The 21,101-nt window shown below is 42.3% G+C and overlaps 1 protein-coding gene and 2 long non-coding RNA genes across 7 annotated transcripts in view; 2 read left to right on the top strand and 1 right to left on the bottom strand.

The window, feature by feature from the left end:
- LOC123569823 (uncharacterized) overlaps positions 1 to 20,053 on the top strand; it is a 30,421-nt gene extending 10,368 nt beyond the window's left edge. Inside the window, exons 2-4 of the long non-coding RNA XR_010582511.2 lie at positions 1,281 to 1,516; positions 4,171 to 4,273; positions 19,930 to 20,053. This is a non-coding gene — a long non-coding RNA (uncharacterized lncRNA). The remainder of the gene's footprint in view (positions 1 to 1,280; positions 1,517 to 4,170; positions 4,274 to 19,929) is intronic.
- The window catches only part of PARP4 (poly(ADP-ribose) polymerase family member 4), a 93,557-nt gene that overhangs the window by 3,912 nt on the left and 68,544 nt on the right, over positions 1 to 21,101 (bottom strand). For all 5 annotated transcript variants that reach the window (XR_012426764.1, XR_012426765.1, XR_012426766.1 and 2 more), the window contains 6 exons: positions 19,488 to 19,568; positions 18,424 to 18,519; positions 17,691 to 17,813; positions 9,291 to 10,349; positions 6,408 to 6,507; positions 1,689 to 1,821 (listed from right to left, as the gene is read on the bottom strand). Coding sequence is in view for 2 of the 5 variants with exons in the window: in XM_045377211.3 (XP_045233146.2) it covers positions 1,689 to 1,821; positions 6,408 to 6,507; positions 9,291 to 10,349; positions 17,691 to 17,813; positions 18,424 to 18,519; positions 19,488 to 19,568 (1,592 nt within the window). In the remaining 3 variants the exon portion in view is untranslated. The remainder of the gene's footprint in view (positions 1 to 1,688; positions 1,822 to 6,407; positions 6,508 to 9,290; positions 10,350 to 17,690; positions 17,814 to 18,423; positions 18,520 to 19,487; positions 19,569 to 21,101) is intronic.
- LOC135968067 (uncharacterized) lies at positions 10,297 to 19,561 on the top strand. The gene is made up of 3 exons (XR_010582512.2): positions 10,297 to 10,374; positions 14,768 to 14,874; positions 19,425 to 19,561. It is a non-coding gene; the product is annotated as an uncharacterized lncRNA (long non-coding RNA).

Genomic DNA, 21,101 nt, shown 5'->3' with positions numbered 1-21,101 from the left:
GTTCAAGACCAGCCTGGGTAACATGGTGAAGCCCAGTCTTTACAAAAATTACAAAAACTAGCAGGGTATGGTGGTGCACACCTGTAGTCCCAGTTACTCAGGAGGCTGAGGTGGGAGGATGGCTTGAGCCCAGGGGGCGGAGGTTGCAGTGAGCTGAGATTGCACCACGGCACTCCAGCCTGGGCGACAGAGCCAGATGATCTCAATAAATAAATAAATAAATATCAATCTTATCCATTATTATGTAAAATATTTACATAGTTCCAAAGTCAAAACTGCAAAACAAAGCACACTAGGAGAAACTTAGCTTCCATCCTTGTCCCCTCTACCAAACCCCCCTTGCAATAATATTTTTATTAGTTTGATTAGTTTCCCCTTATCTTGCCTTTAAAAGAACATAAGCCAATTACATGTGTATGTATGTATATGTGTATATGTGTATGTATGTGCATATGTGTATGTATACACTTATATATATGTATGTCAGAGGGATCCTGCTCTGGTCTTGCCCCTCTCGCCATGGGGTGGGGGTCTGCAGGGACAAGAGAATGTGCCCACCCCAGAGCCCATATCCTCCTGTTTAGACCCTGCAACTCCAGCATCCCTGACCACATGGCCCTGAGTCCACTTCCACGGTCTTCCCTGGGTCTGTCACCCTGAGTTTGAACAGTGCTGCTATCTCACTGGTGCTGCAAGGTGGCTGGGGTGAGGGGGCACTGGCATGGGGTCTGGATGGCATTTTGATGGGTAGGGTGGGGTATTCATGTGTGCATGCAAGGCCTCTTCGGGTCCTAGGGGTCAGCCAACGGCTGAATTTGAACCTGGCCTTCCAGGTGGTTATGAAGTTGTATTTGCCAAGGTAGGAGATTAGAACACATTTAATCTAATAGTTTGCTAGTTTGATTTATAACTTTTAAATACTTAGACATATAGTATGTGGGTTTCCATTTGTATTCTTTTTTTTTTTTTTTGAGACGGAGTCTTGCTCTGTAGCCCGGGCTGGAGTGCAGTGGCCAGATCTCAGCTCACTGCAAGCTGCAAGCTCCGCCTCCCGGGTTTACGCCATTCTCCTGCCTCAGCCTCCGGAGTAGCTGGGACTACAGGCGCCCGCCACCTCGCCCGGCTAGTTTTTGTATTTTTAGTAGAGACGGGGTTTCACCGTGTTAGCCAGGATGGTCTCGATCTCCTGACCTCGTGATCCGCCCGTCTCGGCCTCCCAAAGTGCTGGGATTACAGGCTTGAGCCACCGCGCCCGGCCTCCATTTGTATTCTTGTCTCAGGCCCTGCCATTGTTGGGAACAGGGCTGGGCCCAACAGTCATATTGTGGGTCCTCTGGAGGCGCCCAGGATCAGCGCACTGCAGCGAAGGGTACCACATCCAGAGCCAGAAGCGCCGGGCTCCAGCGCCGGGGATCAGCGCACTGCAGCGAAGGGTACCACATCCAGAGCCAGAAGTGCCGGCCTCCAGCAGGAGCTGCACTAAAACTCTCTGAGCCTGTTTCCTGTGCAGCCCAAGGTGCAAATACCACATCAGCCCTGCCCGCCACAGGAGACTGTGGGCAAGCTGTCACCTGCAAACAAATTCTCTTCCTACATACTTATAAAGTAGTCTACACATGAAAGATAATTCCCTATAGCTATTTGTAAGGTTTATTAAATAAGTTACATAATACTATAGTTAAAGCCACCTGGAAGTAGAAGCGTCATCCAGCTTCATCAGTGATTTGAACACTATTCCCTCTTTTTCCAACCTGGTGCGAATAAACTGTAGTACCAGCATTGTGGCAATTAGGTCCAGGAGACGTTCTCTTCCTTTTACACCTAAAAGGAAACAAACTCCATTAAGTCCGTTGGGAATTCTGCATCTCAAACTGTGCCTGTTTATAAAATTCCCATTAAATAATTATAATATGGTTAAATCACAGTACATGAGCAGATCATGAAACTCTCTAATACTCTTCAAGGTCCTTAATTAGCCTGCTATTTAAATAAAAAATGAGGACGGTTGGAACCACGTGCCTATCATATTATCCTGATGGTCGTCAGGAAACTGGACTGTACCCAGAGTGCCCCTTGCTTGCCATCTTCACACAGAGAGCCATGAAGTTCAATGAAAGAAATCCAGTTTTCAGGCTCCTGTTACAAATAGCTTAGAAGAGTAAACTTAAATATTCAACAGATAAACAACAGATATGACCAGTTACACTGGCGTATCAAATTATTTCTAGTGGTTAGTACCTATAGGTATCCAAGATATGTTAGTATATTACAAAATATCAAAATTGAAAAATGAATGTTTACATGTGTTGAACTCAGAATTAACAACCCATTTTTATTTAAAAAATGCAAGCAGCTTTTTTTGTTTGTTTTTTGTTTTTTTTTCAGTTTTTTTTTTTGAGAGACCCATCAAAATGCCATTTGTTTTTCTTTGGGCTCGCTCTGTCATGCTGGAGTGCAGTCTGTGTGATCAGAGCTCACTGTAGCCTCCAACTCCTGGACTCAAGTGATCCTCTTACTTTGGCCTCCCAAAGTGTTGAGATTATAGGCATGAGCCACAGCACACAGCCAAAAAACAGTTTTAGGGAAGGAAAAAAAAAACCAAATCTCTGTCTTATAATTAAGAATATACAATTACTTTGAGAAAAGACAAAAGGACCTTGCAGAGTATGCACATATCTGCATATACACCATTAATTTTTACATCGTTGAGGTAGCCAAAACTGCTCATAAGAGGGCTTTTATTAAGTAATATAATGTTCTTAGTAGAGAAAAAAGGAATTGAATAAATTTTTAAAAACAAAATAACAAGACCAAGCCATTGTCCCACAAAAGAAAAATCAATGGAGACAAAGCAGTTTAATTTGCTGGATTCTTTTGTGGCTTATTTTTTGGGTATTATTTACAAAATGTTAGACTAATTTTTAAGCAATATTCATAATAAGCAGCATACAACTCCAAGAATAATATAATAAATAGTAAACTGATGAAATGCCTAATGTGTATCAGCGTCGCTTAAAAAACAAATTCAGAAGGAGAAGGGATGATAAAAGAGAAACGAAGAAGAGGACACAAGACAAAGTTGGGTACAGATATAAAAACAAGTCAGAGAAAAAAATCAGACAGCTTGAGGCTATGTAGAGGAAGAAAGGCAGAAAAGCACATGCTTACAGAAAAATAACACAGGCAATACACAGCAATACAGAGAAACACAGGAAAAGCCCATGGAAAAGTTACATCCATGAAATCCCATCCCCTTGCATCTGTGACTCAATTTTCTCCAGTTTTCCTCTTGTTTCTCCGCTCCTTCTCAGCGTCTTTGCTGTTTCTTGTCCAGTCTGAACACTAAACACTGTCGTGTGGCAGGCTGGTCCTAGCACCTGCTCTGCTCAGACTACCTTCTTTCTTTGGGTGACTTCATCCAGAGCCAGGCTTTAAATACTACTCACGTTGAGAATTCTCCCTGTCTTTTCCAATTCTGACCTCTTCCCTGAGCTCCAGCCTCACGTGACAATATATTTATCTTGAATTTTTATCTCACTCTGTCACCTGGGCTGGAGTGCAGTGGCACAATCATGGCTCACTGCAGCCTCAACATCCCAGGGCTCAGGTGATCCTCCCACCTCTGCCTTCCCAGTAGCTGGAACTGCAGGTACACGCCACCATGCCTGGCTAACTTTTGTATTTTTGTAGAGATGGGGTTTCACCATGTTGGCCAGGCTGATCTCGAAATCCTGAGCTCAAGTGATCTGCCCGCTTTGGCCTCCCAAAATGCAGGCATTACAGGTGTGAGCCACCGTGCCTGGCTTATCTTTGGTTTTCAACAGTTTGACTCTGGCCTATCTAAATGTGGTCATTTTTGTATTTATTGTGCTTGGAGTTCTGCTGAGTTTCTTGGATCTGGAAGGTGCTGTTTTTGATCAGTTTTACAAAAGTGTTCAAATATTTTTCTGTCTACCCTTTCACTTTCTGAAACCCTAGTTACACAAATGTGAAATCTTTTGATATCATTCCACAGTCTTGGCTCCTCTGTTCATTTTTCATTCTATTTTTTTCTTTCTGTATTTCAGTTTAGATAAGTTTATTGAGTACATTGTCAATTGAATTAAATGATTTTTTTTCCTGTTCTGTCCATTCTGTTGTTAAGCTCATTCAATGACCTTTTCATTGCAGATACTATATTTTCCAGTTCCAGGATTTTCATTTGGTTCTTCCTTATAGTTTCCATCTATTTGCTGAGATTCTGCCATTTATTCACCCATTCCATCCTTTTCTGGTAAGTCAATCCTTCACTATATTTTTAAAAGCAGTTTTAAAGTCTGTGTCTGCTAATTCTAACATCTGGGTCATCTGTGGGTCAGCATTTATAGCCCATTTTCCCCTTGATCACAAGTCACGTTGTCCTGCTTCTTCATATGTTAAATTTTCATTCCATACTGAACATTAAAAATGACACCTCGTAGAGACTCTCAGCTATGCTATCTTACTCTAAAGAGTGTTCAGTTTTGTTCTGGTGGATCCTGTGTAGGCTTTGTTTTAGGCTTTATTAGGATGGGTCTATTTTGGCTTATCCCTTTGTCCTGGGGTATAGTCCTTGATCATGAGATATGATCCTTATGACCCTTTTACGGTTTCAATGGAAAGATATTCATAATGTCCGATTTGGTGCAACTTGAACTCTAAACTCTGGCCAGTACTAGGCAGCAGCTGCAATCTCTGGTTAGCTCTGTAGCTTCCCAGCTGTTGCTTTTTTCTGGATTCCTTGAGGTTGCACCCTGTATATGTATAGGTTAGGAGAGAGCCAAGGATCTGAGGGGCATTTGGATGCAGATTTCAGAGCTCCCTGCTCTGTGGTTCCCTCCTTTATAGGATTTTAATCCTTAACTTCCAGCCACTTTGGCAACCTCAAACTCCAACCCCATGTCCTCATCCCAGAAAGACTTTCTGTTTTAGTTCAAACCTCCCACTGTGTCTCATGAGCTGAGAAATGCCTTTAGGTGACAAGCTGGATACACATAGAGCCCACCTAGTTGGCTTGCTTTCTTTCAAAGATTATGTTCACTCTAGTTTCTGCCTGTTTTTGATTATTCTCCTGGCCTTCAAAGAATGGTTTTGAACATTTTCTTCAAAGTTAGTAACTGTTATTGGCAGGAGAGTTAGTCAGATACAGGCTCTTCTATTATTCCAGGAACACTCACTCACTCCTCAAGTAAATTGTCATCACTCCTTTTCGGCCGAGTGCAGGTCACGTCAAACAGGTTATGCATTTGCCCACTCACCCAGCCTGGAATATGAAAACTCTGGCATTTTAGAGGTGATGGTGGGCCAGTGAGACACTGCTGTTCTGTCTATCCATGCATATTGGCTAGTTGTTTAATAATGTGTATTTTATTTAAAAAAAAAATCTCCAGGCTGAGCACAGTGGCTCATGCCTGTAATCCCAACACTTTCGGAGGCCAAGGTGGGCAGATTGCTTGAGCTCACAAGTTCAAGGCCACACTGGACAACATGGCAAAACCCCATCTCTACCAAAAAAAAATACAAAAATTAGTCAGGCATGGTGGCAGGTGCCTATAGTCCCAGCTACTCAGGAGGCTTAGGTGGGAAGATCCCTTGAGCCTGGGAGGTGGAGGTTGCAGTGAGCCAAGATAGTACCACTGCACTCCAACCTGAACAATGGAGCCAGACCTTGTCTCAAAACAAACAAACAGCTCCTGTCTTAGGGCTAGCATTTGACCTTTAAACTACTTGCTGGGTCAAGGATGCTCAGGACTTCCTCACCTATCCCCTGTGTTGTCATGACAGGAAACAGATCCAGAGGTTGAACAACTGCCTCTGGCAGAGGCTGGCTAGGTGCTCATCAGAGCTGTTTTCTCCTCCTGGACACACAGCTTAACTGTACATTTCTCAGGCCTTCGTACATGGATGGGGCAATGTGACTAGTGTTCTTCCTCTTGTCTAGCAGGGGGACGATGCCAGGGTAATATTTGTTCTTCTCTCTTACCAGAATAATTTTAAAGACATATATTGAAGATGGGGGAGTCACAATATGGAAGGAGTCAAGGTCTCTAAATGACCACATCAGTGGAACTTTCTTCCTGACTGATATTTTACTGTGATAGGGACAAGAAAGTAATATTTGATTATGTTAAGCTTCTGAGATTTTTTTTATAGCAGTTGGTGCTATTTATGCTAATAAATTTGCTCAGATAATACCCTAATTAGTGGCAAAAATATGACTAGAAACCCATCTCCCATTTCCTTTGATGGTTAAATATAATTCCATTCAAATATAACTTTCATAATTATTACATTAGTACACTAGTTTACAAAATAGTTTATAACAATTAGGAGCATGCTTATGAATGAGTGAAAATAATGACTTAATAAATGGGAAGATAGTGACTTACCCAGAGATTGAATGCCTTTTTGTTTAAGAAAGCTGTGCAAAGCATTTGTATCAAGATTTAATATAAGTCCCAGTTCTGGTGTAAGTTTCCAGAAGCCATCCTACAAAATTAAGAAAACGAATGCAAGTTATATTATTCACATTTTATCACATAAGAAGTTATGTAGTGGGGGAAGGAGAGAGGCAAGGGTTGAAAAACGTATGTTCACTACTTGGGCAACAAGATAATTAGAAGCCCAAACCTCAGCACCACACAGTATGCCCATGTAATAAACCTGTACATGTACCTCTGCATCTAAAATAAAATTTTAACAAATTAAATGAAAAAAGTTATGTAATAAATATGTTTCCATTAATTTTATTTCAGTTAATCAAAGCATTTCTAATATTTTTATTACTGTAAAATAAAGTTCTTCATACACTAGTGACATAGTATTGGTTGGCACCTCATAAATGCTATGAATACTACATATCTGCTGGCATTTATAAAAAGTGTGGGAAGAGGTTCATGTGTAGAGATTGTTTTAAGTGGTACTTTTTTTTCTTCTAGCAATGCTTTATTTCATTTTTTATTGATACATAATACTTGTACGTATTTTGGGGTACACATGAAATTTTAATACATGCATAGAATGTGAAATAGTCAGGTCAGGGTATTTAGGATTTCCATCTCCTTGAACATTTATGATGTCTTTGTGTTGGCAACATTTCAAATATTTTCTTCTAGCTATTTTGACGTATTCAATGTATTGTTAGCTAGAGTCACCCTACTGCATTGTCAACTAGCAATAAGCATTGAACCAGTATTTCTCAAACTTTTAAATAGCATGATTCCCTCTTTAAAAAAATCCCACTTTACTGAAATATGATTGACCTACAAAAAGTCACCAATATTTAATGTATACAACTTGATGTGTTTGGAGATAAGTACACACCCGCGAAACCATCAGACCATCACTTATCAATGCCATAAACTCAGCCACCACTTCCAGAACTTTTCTTCCACCCCTTTTGTTTTGTTTTGTTCCCTTTTGTGGAAAGAGTACTTAACATAAGATAGACCTCTTAGCAAATGTTTAAGTATACCATATCCAATTGTCAGTCATAGGCCCTGTATTATACAGGCCTATGACCTCCAGCATGATTCCTTTTGTTTAACCTAAAAATGTACCCTGATGTAGTCTGAAATAAGAAAATGACAGTTTTTTTCTAAGTATAAAATTGTTACATTAAACATGTACTTTAAAACTACCTTCCCTGCACCCCCCATCATCTGCCTGCCCCATTACATGCAGAGGAGGGTGTGCTAAGCCTGAGCTTGGGAATATTAACCTCAAAGGAGACAGAATCCAGGCCCTAGGGAAACTAACACAGGGAGCAGAAAGCAGGGTGTGGCCCTAGGCAGGTGCACAGGTTGAAGAATCTATGGCAATACCTTGAAAAATGACAGCAGTAATAGTATGTACCAACCCATAGAGAACTGGTACCAAGTGCTGTTCTTTTATATGTTTAGCCACTTCCTGCGGAGTACTATTGTTGGGAAAAAGCTGAGTATTGAGAGGGAAACTGAGGCAGGGCTTGCATAATGTCCTCTGGAATGTGTCTAGACTTGCTGGCTCCTTGCTTCTAGCCTTCCTAGGCTCCTATTCCCATTATCTCAAGTAGCAGAACATGTTCCATATAAATGCTAAACCATCACAGCTGTAAATCATGTGCTTAATGCAACGTGTCCTTTCGACCTCCACATTCCCACCGCCTGTTTCTTTGTTGGATTACCAATAAATACTGTGGGCTCCCAGAGCTCGAGGCCTTCATAGCCTCCATGATAGCGATGGCCCACTGGTGTCCCACCTTTCTCTCTCAAACTGTCTTTTTCTCAATCCTTTGACTCCACCAGACTTTGTCACCTCCATGACCTGGTGTTGGGTCTGATCACCCCAACAACTATTATCACACCCACACTGGAGATGAGAACATGGTGGCACAGAAAGGTGAAGCAATTTGTCTAAAGTCACATAGCTAACCAGCAGCAGAGCCAGGAGTGGCCATGGGATCCACACTCTTGACCACCGGCAGTATGCTCGCGGCAGGCTTGTGCGTGCACTGTCTCAAGTAGGGAAACTGGGCAGCTGTCATTATCCTGTTTAAACCTCAAACCCATTCTGTGAAGTAGACACTATCATTATCTCCACTATATGGATGAGGAAACTGAGGCTCAGACAGGTTACCTGACTTGCCCCAAATCACAAAGTGGGCTGGGACTCACACTTACTTTTATGCTACATCAAGGCCTTTCCATTTCACTAAACTACTTCACATCAAAACAAATAATCGCAGGTGCAAGATTGGGTCTTAGTACCAGTGCAGAAGCCAAATCTACAGGGTGTTTATTAGCATAACAAACGGAATGATAAGCTCTAACACAATATACATGCTGAACAATAGCTGTATTCCCATGACCTTATGTGAAAATATTTAGAGTATATGTACAAGTGCTTGTGCTGTACTTCACAGTGGGAAATTTAAATGGATTACAATCCATTAGTTCTAGAATCTAGGAAATTAAGATTTCACCCCATCATCTGTTCGGGGATGTTCATTTTCATGTGAGGAATAGTAACATTCACCAGCATGAGGTTCTGGTCTAATGTTGGTAGAGAAACACCAGCCAGCATCAAGCACACTGTTTCGTTCAGCTGTCTGTTTTGTTTTGTAGCAAGAGTTCCTCAATGAAAGAAGCAGTATGACTTATACCCCAGTGCACAAGCCCCTTACTTCACTACAGACTGACGACAGACAGTTCCTTGACCGGCTGCTTTGAGTAGCACTGTTCTAAACTATGAAGCCAGCTAATCACAGATTTAAGGAGAAATAAGACACATACCTCTGTCTGTAGACTGAAGAGTTCTGTCCAAGGCACAGCATCCTGCCAGTGTTGTGTGCACACTATTTCATCCTCCTCTATTACTTCCGGAAAGCATGGGATACTGTCATCTGCTGTATCACATTTTATTTGTAAAAAGCAGCTGTCTAGAAGCACTTCTGATAGTTCATGACTTTCTGTTTCAAAACTTTGAAAACCAAAGCCAGGCAACTGACTTCCTTCGAGACTGTCTACTGATTCTTCTAGAAGACAGAGATCTACTGGGGTAGTCCAGGACTGACTGCAAAGAGTCTTAGGTAAGGCAGGGGCTATTGGCACCCTACGGTTGGCAGTCAAAGAGGCTGCGGAAGGTTGAAAATGAAAAGGAGAGGAAACAGAGGGATGATAAGACCCAAAACCTCTGATGGGATCAGGATCTGTAGGAAGAGAGAAATGAAGCTGGGGAGAATCTAGCTCAGGGAAGGTGCCAGCAGAAGGCCTGGGGGTATAGCCTCCAGGAAGTGGTGGCGGAGCAGGCTGTGTGGAGCTCAATGAGCCCTCTGAAAAAGGAAAGCCACAGAAGGGTACACAAGGTACGTTCTGGAGAGGTCCTGTGGGATGAGATCCCAACAGTGGGATCCAGTCAGCACAACTGCCAGGCACAGGGCCTTGGCTGAATAGAGATGCAGCCAACTGTCTGGGAGGAGGAGCAAAACCAAAACCAGCTCCCTGACCATGGGAGGCAAAAGGCATGGAAGCAGGACTGTAAGAGCGGGCAGCCGGGGGAAGAGAGGAACCAAAGGCTGGAGCAGAAACACGAAAAAGGCTAGAAGTAGATGTTTCCAGTAGACTGACTTTCCTAAATAGTGGTTCAGTTGCTGTTGGTTTACATGACTCTGTCTGACTTAAATCCAACAGCTTTTCCACACCTTCACATTTCAAACTTGATGTAAAAGCTGGTAGTACATCTAAGCCATCCTCTTCAAAATCTTCAAAAACTTTTGGCTGAGATAATTTCATTTTTCTTTTAGCCCGTTTGGATGAACGTACTTCTTGCCACTCAGAGGATGCTAAAAGAGACTGCCCAGAAGAGAGAATTATTAATGTAAGGAGAAAACACAGAATAAAAAGCACAATCAAGCAAACATTCTTCCTAGCACTTGACTTCCCACCCACCAGGCAGTTGCTCATCCAGAATCAGGATCATCGATGTGAGCTGGGATGTTGAAAATAACACCAGTGCTGGGTGCGGCAGCTCACGCCTGTAATCTCAGCACTTTGGGAGGCCAAGGAGGAAGGATCGCTTGAGGCTAGGAGTTTGAGGACAGCGTAGGCGACATAGCGAGGCTCCATCTTTACAAAAAATAAAAAATTAGCCAGGTGTCGTGGCTCACACCTATAGTCCCAGCCATCTGGGAGGCTGAGGCAGGAGGAGTGCTTGAGCCTGAGAAGCTGAGGCAGCTATGAGGGCAGATTTGTACCACTGCTCTCCAGCCTGGGTGAGAGGGCAGCACTCTGTCTCAAAAAAGAAAGAGAGAGAAAGAGAGAGAGAGAGAAAATAATGTCATCAGAGACATTCAAGATCATTTTAGTACAAGGCCCTCTTTTTCTAGACGTGGAAGCTGAGACCTGGAGAGAATATCAGCAATCAATATATTGAAAGACTTCTCTCGCAGTTCTTGGAATTGTGGGATTTTAAACACCCCTCATTTTACACAGGAGCGAACTGCGGAGCACAGAAGTGGCTTGCCCAAGATTTTACAATGAGCAGCATCACAGTGTGTAAGTTAGGCCTCAAACGAGACAGTCATTTGAAGTAAATTATTCCGGTCTTTTATACTGCTTTACAGCAATATTAAGAAAATGAGAAAATAGAAGAACGTTCTCAAAAGCTTTATTTAGTTTTGAGACAAAGTCTTGCTCTGTTGCCTGGGGCTGGAGTGCAGTGACGCAATCACAATCACTATAGCCTCGAACTCCTGGGTTCAAGTGATCCTCTTGCCTCAGCCTCCCCAGTAGCTGGGACTATGAGCATATGCCACCACGCCCGGCTAATTTTTAAATTATTCTTTTGTAGAGATGTGGTCTCATTATGTTGACCAGGCTGGTTTTGAACTCCTGGGCTCAAGTGATCGTCTCAGCCTGGCCCCTCAAAGTGCTAGGATTACAGGCATGAGACACTGTGTCCAGCCAAAAGCTTTAAAGTAATTAAATGAACATATAATTATACCAGAATATGAACAATATGTATGTAAAACAAATTTTGAGGGATGCTGTATTACTATTATTGTTTCAATCTAAATGTAAAGAGTGTTCCTTTAAAAGTTGCATGTATAAAATCCAGCTTTTTTTTTTTTTCTTTTTTTTTTTTTTTGAGACGGAGTCTTACTCTGTCGCCCAGGCTGGAGTGCAGTGACTGGATCTCAGCTCACTGCAAGCTCCACCCCCCGGGTTTACACCATTCTCCTGCCTCAGCCTCCCGAGTAGCTGGGACTACAGGCGCCCACAACCTTGTCCGGCTAGTTTTTTGTATTTTTTAGTAGAAACGGGGTTTCACTGTGTTAGCCAGGATGGTCTCAATCTCCTGACCTCGTGATCTGCCCATCTCAGCCTCCCAAAGTGCTGGGATTACAGGCTTGAGCCACAATGCCCGGTCTTAAAATCCAGTTTTATATGGATGACAAGACCTTGATATTTTTGAAATAATTAGCCTGTAATTTTACCTGTGAATATGAACTATTTAAAAAAGGAATAGTCCTTTCCCAACTCAGTCAAATTTCAAGTATACATCTGAATAATTATAGAACATATGAAAAGATATATTTAAAAATAATGCTAACCAGAGGTTAAATTTTTAAAAATTAGAGAGGCAAACTGGAAAAGACCATAGTGATAGACTAGAACTATCAGATATTAAAGTCACTTATAAAATTACAATAATTATAGTAGATGAATCAAGGAACAGAGTAGGCAAGTCCAGCAATAGCTCCTAAAACTGAGAATTACTACATTATGAAGGTGGCATTTCAAGTCAACAGGAGGAAAAGGAGTAGCCATCTGGAAAAGAAAAATGTTGGTTCCATATCTGTTATCCTATGCCAGGATAAATTTCAATCGGATGAAAAATTAAATGTAAACATGAAAACATAAAACTATTTAAAGAAATAGTGGGAAAATTTTTTAAAGTATAATCTCTGACTAGGAAAGGTATTTCTAAGCATGATGAAAAGCAAAACAACACTAAACAAAAAGAAGAAACACAAAGATTAAAAATTTGACTGCATCAAAAAATCTGCATGACAAAAAGATAATAAGCAACATCAAAATAACACGTGGAAAACTGGGAAACAGATTTTCACAACTCATAGCACAAAGGGCTAATTTCTCTAACAGAGAAAGCTTTCCTAAGATAAATAAGAAAATGACTAAAATCTCAATACAAAGATAAAAGACATGAACAGATAACACACAGGAAGGGACACATAGGGCTGTAAGAATATAAAACATGCTCCTCTTCATTCATAAAGAAACAAAAACAAGTCACCAACCAACATGCTTCACCTGTAAGATTTGCAAAGATCAAAAATTTGATTAAGTCAGGTATTGTGGAGCATCCCAGCTACTCAGCTACTCAGAAGGCTGAGGTGAGAGGATCGCTGGAGGCCAGGAGTTCAAAGCTGTAGTGCTCTGTGATAGAGCCTGTGAATAGTCACTGCACCCCAGCCTGCGTGACAGAGCAAGACTCCATCTCAAAAAAAAAAAAAAAAAAAAGAATCATACTGAGAAATATGGGTTATTTTTGTTTAATTTTATAAAATTGTTTCTTGGATAGTATTTTGTATTTTTCAGTAGAGACAGGGTTTCACCATGTTGGCCAGGCTGGTCTTGAACTCCTGACCTTGGGTGATCCACCCACCTTGGCCTCCCAAAGTATAGGGATTACAGGTGTGAGCCACCGTGCCTGGCCTCATTATGATTCTTCTATTGGCCAAAATCACTCACTTGCTTCCTCTTTCCCTTCCCCACCTTGATCACCTAAGGTATGGCCCCCAATCTTTATGGCAGCAGGGACTGGTTTCATGGAAGGCAATTTTTCCATGGACAAGGGTGGGGCAGATGGTTTTAGGATGAAATGATTCCACCTCAGATCATCAGGCATTAGATTCTCAGAAGGAGCACCTAGACCCCTCCATGCGCAGTTCACAACAGGGTTCGAGGCTCCCATGAGAATCTACTGCCACTGCTGATGTGACAGGAGGCGGAGCTCAGGCGGTAATGCTCGCTCACCGCCCCTCACCTCCTTCTGTGCAGCCCAGTTCCTAACAGGCCACGGACTAGGGGTTGGAGATCCCTGATTTAAGGAACAGCATGGGCTCTGGACCCTCAGCTTCAGTGCCTTCAATTTCTTGCTAAGAGTTATAGCACTGAATTTTACAAATGATTTACTTTAAAAACTGGGATTAGGAGCTAGGTTTTAAAAATCTCTGCCTCTTGCGTCTTCTCAATGTGCTTTCATGAGCGGGAGGGAACAAAGTGGACTCGGGGTTGGTGCAGAAGACACTGAGCCTAAGCCCAGGGGTAGCTGCGGGAGGACACAAGCACCCAGCACAGAGTGCTGTTCTTGCTGAGCATGTCCCAGCAGAAAAGGTGTTGCACTCCCTGGAAGGTCTCATTTCACAATGAAGACGTATCAAATAAGGAAATACCCCAAGTTTCAGTGAGTCGGGAAGGAACAAACAGACCCGGTTGTCCCGGGCTCTATCGTGGCTGGCTTCTGTTAGTGAATTCGGTGGAATGACTCCATGCGGAATGCTGCAGGTGCCACATTTTAGTAAAACAGATACTGAGGGAGAGTAACAGAGGCTTGACATTTTTGCTAAATTAGATGGGTGCATTCAAAAAAATTATTGCAGCTAATATAAATTTTCAAGTCATCAAGCTAATGGATAATATTTTTCATCTGATATGTTTGGATCTGGAAGTATTAAGATCCAAAGTATTGGCAAATATACTATGAAATAATTTATCACCACACTGTATTAAAACGTAAATTAATGTAGAACCAAATAACTTCAAAAATTTCTATAAACAGTCCAGGCATGGTGGCTCACTCCTGTAATCCCAGCTACTTGGGAGTCTGAGGTAGGAGGATCTCTAGAGCCCAGAAGGTCGAGGCTGCAGTGAACTATGATTGTGCCGCTGCACTCCAGCCTGGGCAACAGAGTGAGACCCTGTCTCAAAAAAAAAAAAAAATCTATAAACAACACACGTGCACTATGAGAAAATTAGAAAATACAGGCAGACACAAGTAGACAGACACAAAGAAGAAAATAAACACCATACAGAATGTTATATCTGATCTCTGGCATATATCCCTCCAGACCTTTTCTGTGAACAAAGTACTTATGTGTGTAGCAGAGCGTAGCGGCATCTCTCTTATTTTGTTAATTTAATTTTTATTGTGGGAAAAATGTATATAACAACGTTTGCTATTTTAGTCATTTTAGAGTTTAGTGGGACGAAGCACATTCACACTATTGTGCAACCATGACCATCTCCATTTTCAGAGCTTCTTCTGGATGTGTGTTTTTGAAACACATATAAGGTAAGTATATATTTTCCAGGGCCCATTTTAATAGTGAGTCTCTCTTGTTTCAAGGACAAACAGTTGATTCTTAATTATACATCATCAAACTGATTCTTAATTATATATCAGGTTTTTTTTTTCCAAAACAATGCACTCCAAGGGCCCCTTGTGCCATCACAGAGAGGCCACAGGTCACAGCCCCTCAGCTTGGTCCCTCGCTTTCCTTCAAGCAGCCCTGAGCCCCGTTCTCTGGCTGACCTGGAAGTCTGAACCAGCGTGGGAGCCCACGATATTGCCAACATCTGCCCTGCCTGTGGGTGAGCCTGCAGGGCTGCCTAAGCCTGGCTGAATGTACCTCCAACTTCTCCTGATTCCCCAAACTCTTTGCTTGTGTTGGCTTAAAGTATTATTTTTCTTTCATGGGCAATCCGTGCCCATGGTTCGAAATTCAAAATATACAAAAGGGTGCACTGTAAGAAAGCAAGGCCGGGGGCGGTGGCTCACGCCTGAAGTCCCAGCACTTTGGGAGGCCAAGGCAGGTGGATCAGGAGTTCGAGACTAGCCTGGCCAACATGGTGAAACCCCATCTCTACTAAAAATACAAAAATAAGGTGAGTGTGGTGGCACGCACCTGTAATCTCAGCAACTCAGGAGACTCAGGTACGAGAATTGCTTGAACCCAGGAGGCGGAGGTTGCAGTGAGCCGAGATCATGCCACTGCACTCAAGCCTGGGTGACAGAGCAACACTCCATCTCAAAAAAAAAAAAAAATTAAAATAAAAAAAAAAAAAGAAAGCAAGTATCCCTGCAAACCCAAGGCCACTTGTCAGCTTTCTGCCCCATCTGTTTGGGCAACAGTGCCCATTTCAGACGCTTTGGTGAATAATAAGTACAGCTAATATTTATCGAATATCTGCCACAAGCTAGACGTGTGTTGTAATGGTCTTAGAACTCTTCATAACCACCTAAGGTGGATTTTATCGCCCTCCCCACTAGCGCATTGGGACTGGAGCACAGGGAAGGTCAAGTCCCACAGAGTGAAGTGTGGGCTGGGGTTCCGACCTGAACAGTTGGCCATAGTGCCTGTGATCTTAACCACTATATTTTACTGCCTTTCAATCATCTACCTTTTGTGATCTTTGCCAACCTGACACAGTTAAAAAATAAAAAGGAATCTCATGGCAGTTTACATTTTAACTTCTTTTAGCAACGAGATTGCACATCTTTCATGTATTATTTTCTTATTTATGATCAAATCCTTGCTCTGTCACCCAGGCTGGAGTGTAGGGGTGTCATTTTGGCTCACTGCAACCTCTGCCTCCTGGGTTCAAGCATCCTCCCGCCACAGCCTCTTGAGTAGCTGGGATTACAGGCATGCACCACCAAGCCCAGCTAATTTTTGTTATTTTTTTTGTAGCGACAGGGTTTCACCATGTTGCCCAGGCTGGTCTTGAACTTCTGGGCTCAAGATATCTGCTGCCTTGGCCTCCCAAAGTGCTAGAATTAAAAGTGTGAGCCACTGCGCTTGCCCTAAGAAACTTTTTGTAGAGATGAGGTCTCCCTTTGTTGCCCAGGCTGGTCTCAAACTCCTGGGCTGAAGTGATTTTTCCCACCTCAGCTTCCCAAAGTGCTGGGATTACAGGCATGAACCACGGTGCCTGACCAGATTTTAAATTTTTAAATTTTGGAAATTTTAGTTTTTTTAACCTAGAGACCCAAGAGTGTTGTCAGCACTGCTTTGTTCCTTTGCTTTTGAATTTGTCTTCCAATTTTTATTTAAGCCACATTTTTCAATTTCTATTATATTTCTGGTTATAAGGGCCACAGTATAAAGCACTATAAACTTTAAGAAATATTGGTGGTGAATTTAGATTATTAGATAGCACTTTATGGATAATTTCATGACAAACCTATTACACTACCTAAATGACTTTAGCTTCCTGGCTGACAATCTATTTGCCCATGATAGAAGCGTAGCCACAGGTGTTCTCTTTTGGTACTACACAGCTCCATTCATACGCCCTGAAGTCTCTGTCTACACAGCTCCATTCATACATTCGAAGTCTGTCTACACAGCTCCATTCATACGCCCTGAAGTCTCTGTCTACACAGCTCCATTCATACGCCCTGAAGTCTCTGTCTACACAGCTCCATTCATACGCCCTGAAGTCTCTGTCTACACAGCTCCATTCATACGCCCTGAAGTCTCTGTCTACACAGCTCCATTCATACGCCCTGAAGTCTCTGTCTACACAGCTCCATTCATACATTGTGAAGTCTGTCTACACAGCTCCATTCATACATTGTGAAGTCTGTCTACACAGCTCCATTCATACATTGTGAAGTCTGTCTACACAGCTCCATTCATACATTGTGAAGTCTGTCTACACAGCTCCATTCATACATTGTGAAGTCTGTCTACACAGCTCCATTCATACATTGTGAAGTCTGTCTACACAGCTCCATTCATACATTGTGAAGTCTGTCTACACAGCTCCATTCATACATTGTGAAGTCTGTCTACACAGCTCCATTCGTACATTGTGAAGTCTCTGTCTACACAGCTCCATTCATACATTGTGAAGTCTGTCTACACAGCTCCATTCATACATTGTGAAGTCTGTCTACACAGCTCCATTCATACATTGTGAAGTCTCTGTAATGCAACATGATGTCATTCAACATTTTATAAATGCGTGAATATTTTCCATCATCAGGGATACAACAACTTCTTCATGTATAGGTATTAAGGGAGCCATTTTAGCAAAGGGTTCCCTTCATCTTCGTGAACAAACAAAAGCACAATATCAGCTTATTTGGTGATCAGCGTTTACCTGGTTCATGACGGCTTCTTGGGGCTCCCCCTGCCAGCTCATGTAGGGCAGGAAGTCTACATCTTCTTTGGCAATAAGTTCAGAAACTTTTGGAATATCAGGAAAAGGCGACTCATTCTCATCCTATATTGAATCACAAATAGATTAAATCAAACAGACGTTAACCAATTAAATGATGACGACACACTCTAAAGCCTGTGGGTGTTGGTGTGGGATACGCTGGTGTGTGGGACTGGGGCGTGTGCCATGCGCCACAAGCGTGAGGGAAAGTGGGGAGGTGGAGTCGCTTTCCTCTTCACGGAGCGCTGGCAGGTGCTGGCCACTGTGCTGGGCACGTTAGGTGAATTTTTCCTTAAACTTATGAAGGGGGAAGGGGCTCTCAGGGAATCCAGGCCTTTTCTATTTTTTGAGGGTCTTGGATTAATAAAAGACGATCAGTGCCAAAACTGTAACAAAATTATATCTGAAAAATACACATTAGCTAACTATTAATGATTATAACATTAAAAATGATAACATACTCAAGTCATTTAGAAAGATCACCCTAAGTCCCAACACCGAAGCCCCCCATGACTAGGAGGCTGGGACTTGTGGGGTCTGCTGGCCTGTCTGCACCCCACGCTTCACAGGCCCAGGGCGTGGGAGTCGTCATTCACCATCAAAGCAAGGGTAACTCTCTTAATGTGAAAATATAAATAAAATAATTTAATCTCGAATTAACAATAATACATACCCTTTTCTCAACTGCCACAAAGCTTGTAAATTGTGTTATGAGAGAGTTTTCTTTACTGAGTTTAATAATCAGAGATTTCAAGGTTTGTTTCTTCATCTAGGATAGAATAAAACATAAGTCATGTCCTGTTTTGTTTTTATTTAGCTATGTCAATAAATCATCTTAAGATTCATATATTTCAGACTGAATATTGAATTGCAGGTCCCATCTCAATCGGTGGCTCAATATTTCCTTTAAAATGAGATGCACCGACTTAGTCATAGAAACTGTCACTCTCCATTATTCAGCTCCCCGTAGTTCACAGAGAGCTCTCGCAGGCCGTGGCCTTCCTCATTCTTTCACCATCTGTGGCTCCCAATTTAAAGCTGAGGAATTGGAAAGACGCAATGACTTGTTCAGGACAAAGGGGCCTTAAACAAAACAGCACACAGAGGCTGCCAAGCCAGGGGCATCTGAGGGGAATAGGGAGACCACCAGGTGACTGTCTGTCACTAGAACTGACTGTGGGGGTCTCTAAGGCCTGCTGTCACGCTGGCACCTTCTTGTGGGGATGGCGTTGAGGACTAACGCGTGCAGCCTTGTTGAAGGTCTCATCCCTGAGAGAACAGCGGGCAGTCCCGGAGGCCTGGCTGAGGGCCCCTCTGCTGAGGCTCTGGTCTGCACAGCACGGGGGGGTCGGGTGGACTTTGGCAGGTCACTCAGCATTTCACACGCAGGCCTCTCCTCAGTAAGACGGGAACACTAACGCTACCACACGAGAGATCTGAGGTGACGTCCACTACAGGCGCTCAGCGAGTGTTCTCTGAGCCCTCCTCGGACTTTTTCTGATGAGTAAAACATGACAGAATTTTCCGGAAACCACTGCCATCCACTATTCTGTTAATTCATTCAACAAACATTTACCACACACCCCACATCCCGGGCACAGTGTCACAGATACGGTGATGAATGCCCTGACGCCACAGTCTGCACGCAGCTGGCCTCACTTTCCATTTCCACAGATAAATCAGTGTAAGAACGCTCAAGAAGAATGTCTAATCGTTTTTACAATGGAAAGAACAAACCTCATGACTGGTTTCATTTTCGTGAAGAATGCCATCTTCGTAATCTCTGATTAGAGCTCGGGCTGCCAGCTTGTGGATCATCTGTGTTTAAGCAGCAAAGGCAAAAAAAAAAAAAAAAAGATTCATATGGCTTCTAATAAAAGACGTGCAAAGAACATCATTTTAAAAATTGAGGTATAAACTGCATACAGTAAAATGCACTCCTTTTAAATATACAGTTTGATGAGTCTTAGGGGATGTATACAGTTGTGTGACCACTGTTGGAGTGAAGGCCCAGAACATTCTCTTTACCCTGAAAAGTTCCTGTGTGCCCCTGTGTAGCTTCCTCTAGCCCTGGCAGCTCCGCATCTCTTTTCTGTCCCTAGAGTTTTGCTTTTTCTATAAAAGGCCATTTTGCTGATTCATTTTATTTAAAAAATTCAAAACTTCTTTTCTACCATAGGAAGAACTGCCTTGGTGCTGGGATGCCCATTCATGAACATGGCCTGCCCTCTGCAGGGTGAGGACTGCCCCACCAGGTGCTTCCTCTCCAACAACTGAGAGACGGAACTTTCCTTAATTCCAACTCTTGTAATTTTGTGATTGATAAGGCTGCTTCTCACAGAGGAAGAACAACTTGCTGTGCCTTTATGGAAAACGACCTCTTCCCAGGTAAAATTATTTTACCTTCTTTCCCCCTTAGATCTAACTTCTAAAAATACTCTTTTAATTTATTCTCCCTTATCGTTACCCACAAAGATCTAATTTTTAAAGCAATATTGAGCTTAAGTTCTATACATAAGTCACTGGCAACTAATAAGTCAGTGATACCGATTTAATGCTGAAAAGTAAGCAATACATTTTTGACAAAAAACCCAGCAATGTCTGGGAAATTATTTATCTGGTTACATTAACACTCCTTTGAAGAAAAAACTACATAGATAGCATATATAGGCTAGGAACTTTCAAGGCCAAACTATAGTGGATTCAGTACCAGGGCAAACATCGCAAACTTCTTAGTAATAATTTGTGATATTGTGATATGCAAAAAAAGCTAAAATAGGCCACCCCAAAAAGATACTTTCTTTGGCATATTTTGAGATGTTATTCAGAGGGACAGCAGACACAGAGTAGCTCTGGAAAGCAGTCCTTTTGTAGGGAATATTTGCATCTGCAGAGGAATCCTATGTCAGTGAAGTAAACAGCAGATGCAAACAGGCTTTCTCTGAGACCCCCTTATCTGCCTTATCCAGATTTAGGAAAGATGAACTCCCAGGAATAAGAGGCTAAAGTCTGATACTTTAAAGGGATCATAGAGAAACTGTTACCAGAGGTGCTTCTATTCTCTCTGAGAGCTGCTGCCTGCCAGACTTCATCTGCATCACAAGGAAGCCTTTGCTCACCATGTGTTTCCTCCCCTATTCCTCCTACAACCTGTCCCCACCTACCCGCCTCTGTACAGTATAAAACTTCACTCATCTGGCCCTTCTTTGAGTCTCATGTGGCTCTTGCACATATAACGAAATCTGCATGTCTTTTCCCCTGTTCATCTATTGTTGGATTATTTTATAGACCAAACATGGAAACTTCAGAGGGAAAGTTTGAACTTCCCTACAGACATAAGAAATATATATA

Source organism: Macaca fascicularis, chromosome 17 (assembly GCF_037993035.2).
Source record: "Macaca fascicularis isolate 582-1 chromosome 17, T2T-MFA8v1.1".
Classification (NCBI taxonomy): Eukaryota; Metazoa; Chordata; class Mammalia; order Primates; family Cercopithecidae; genus Macaca; species Macaca fascicularis.
This window is presented reverse-complemented; position numbering and strand designations above follow the sequence as displayed.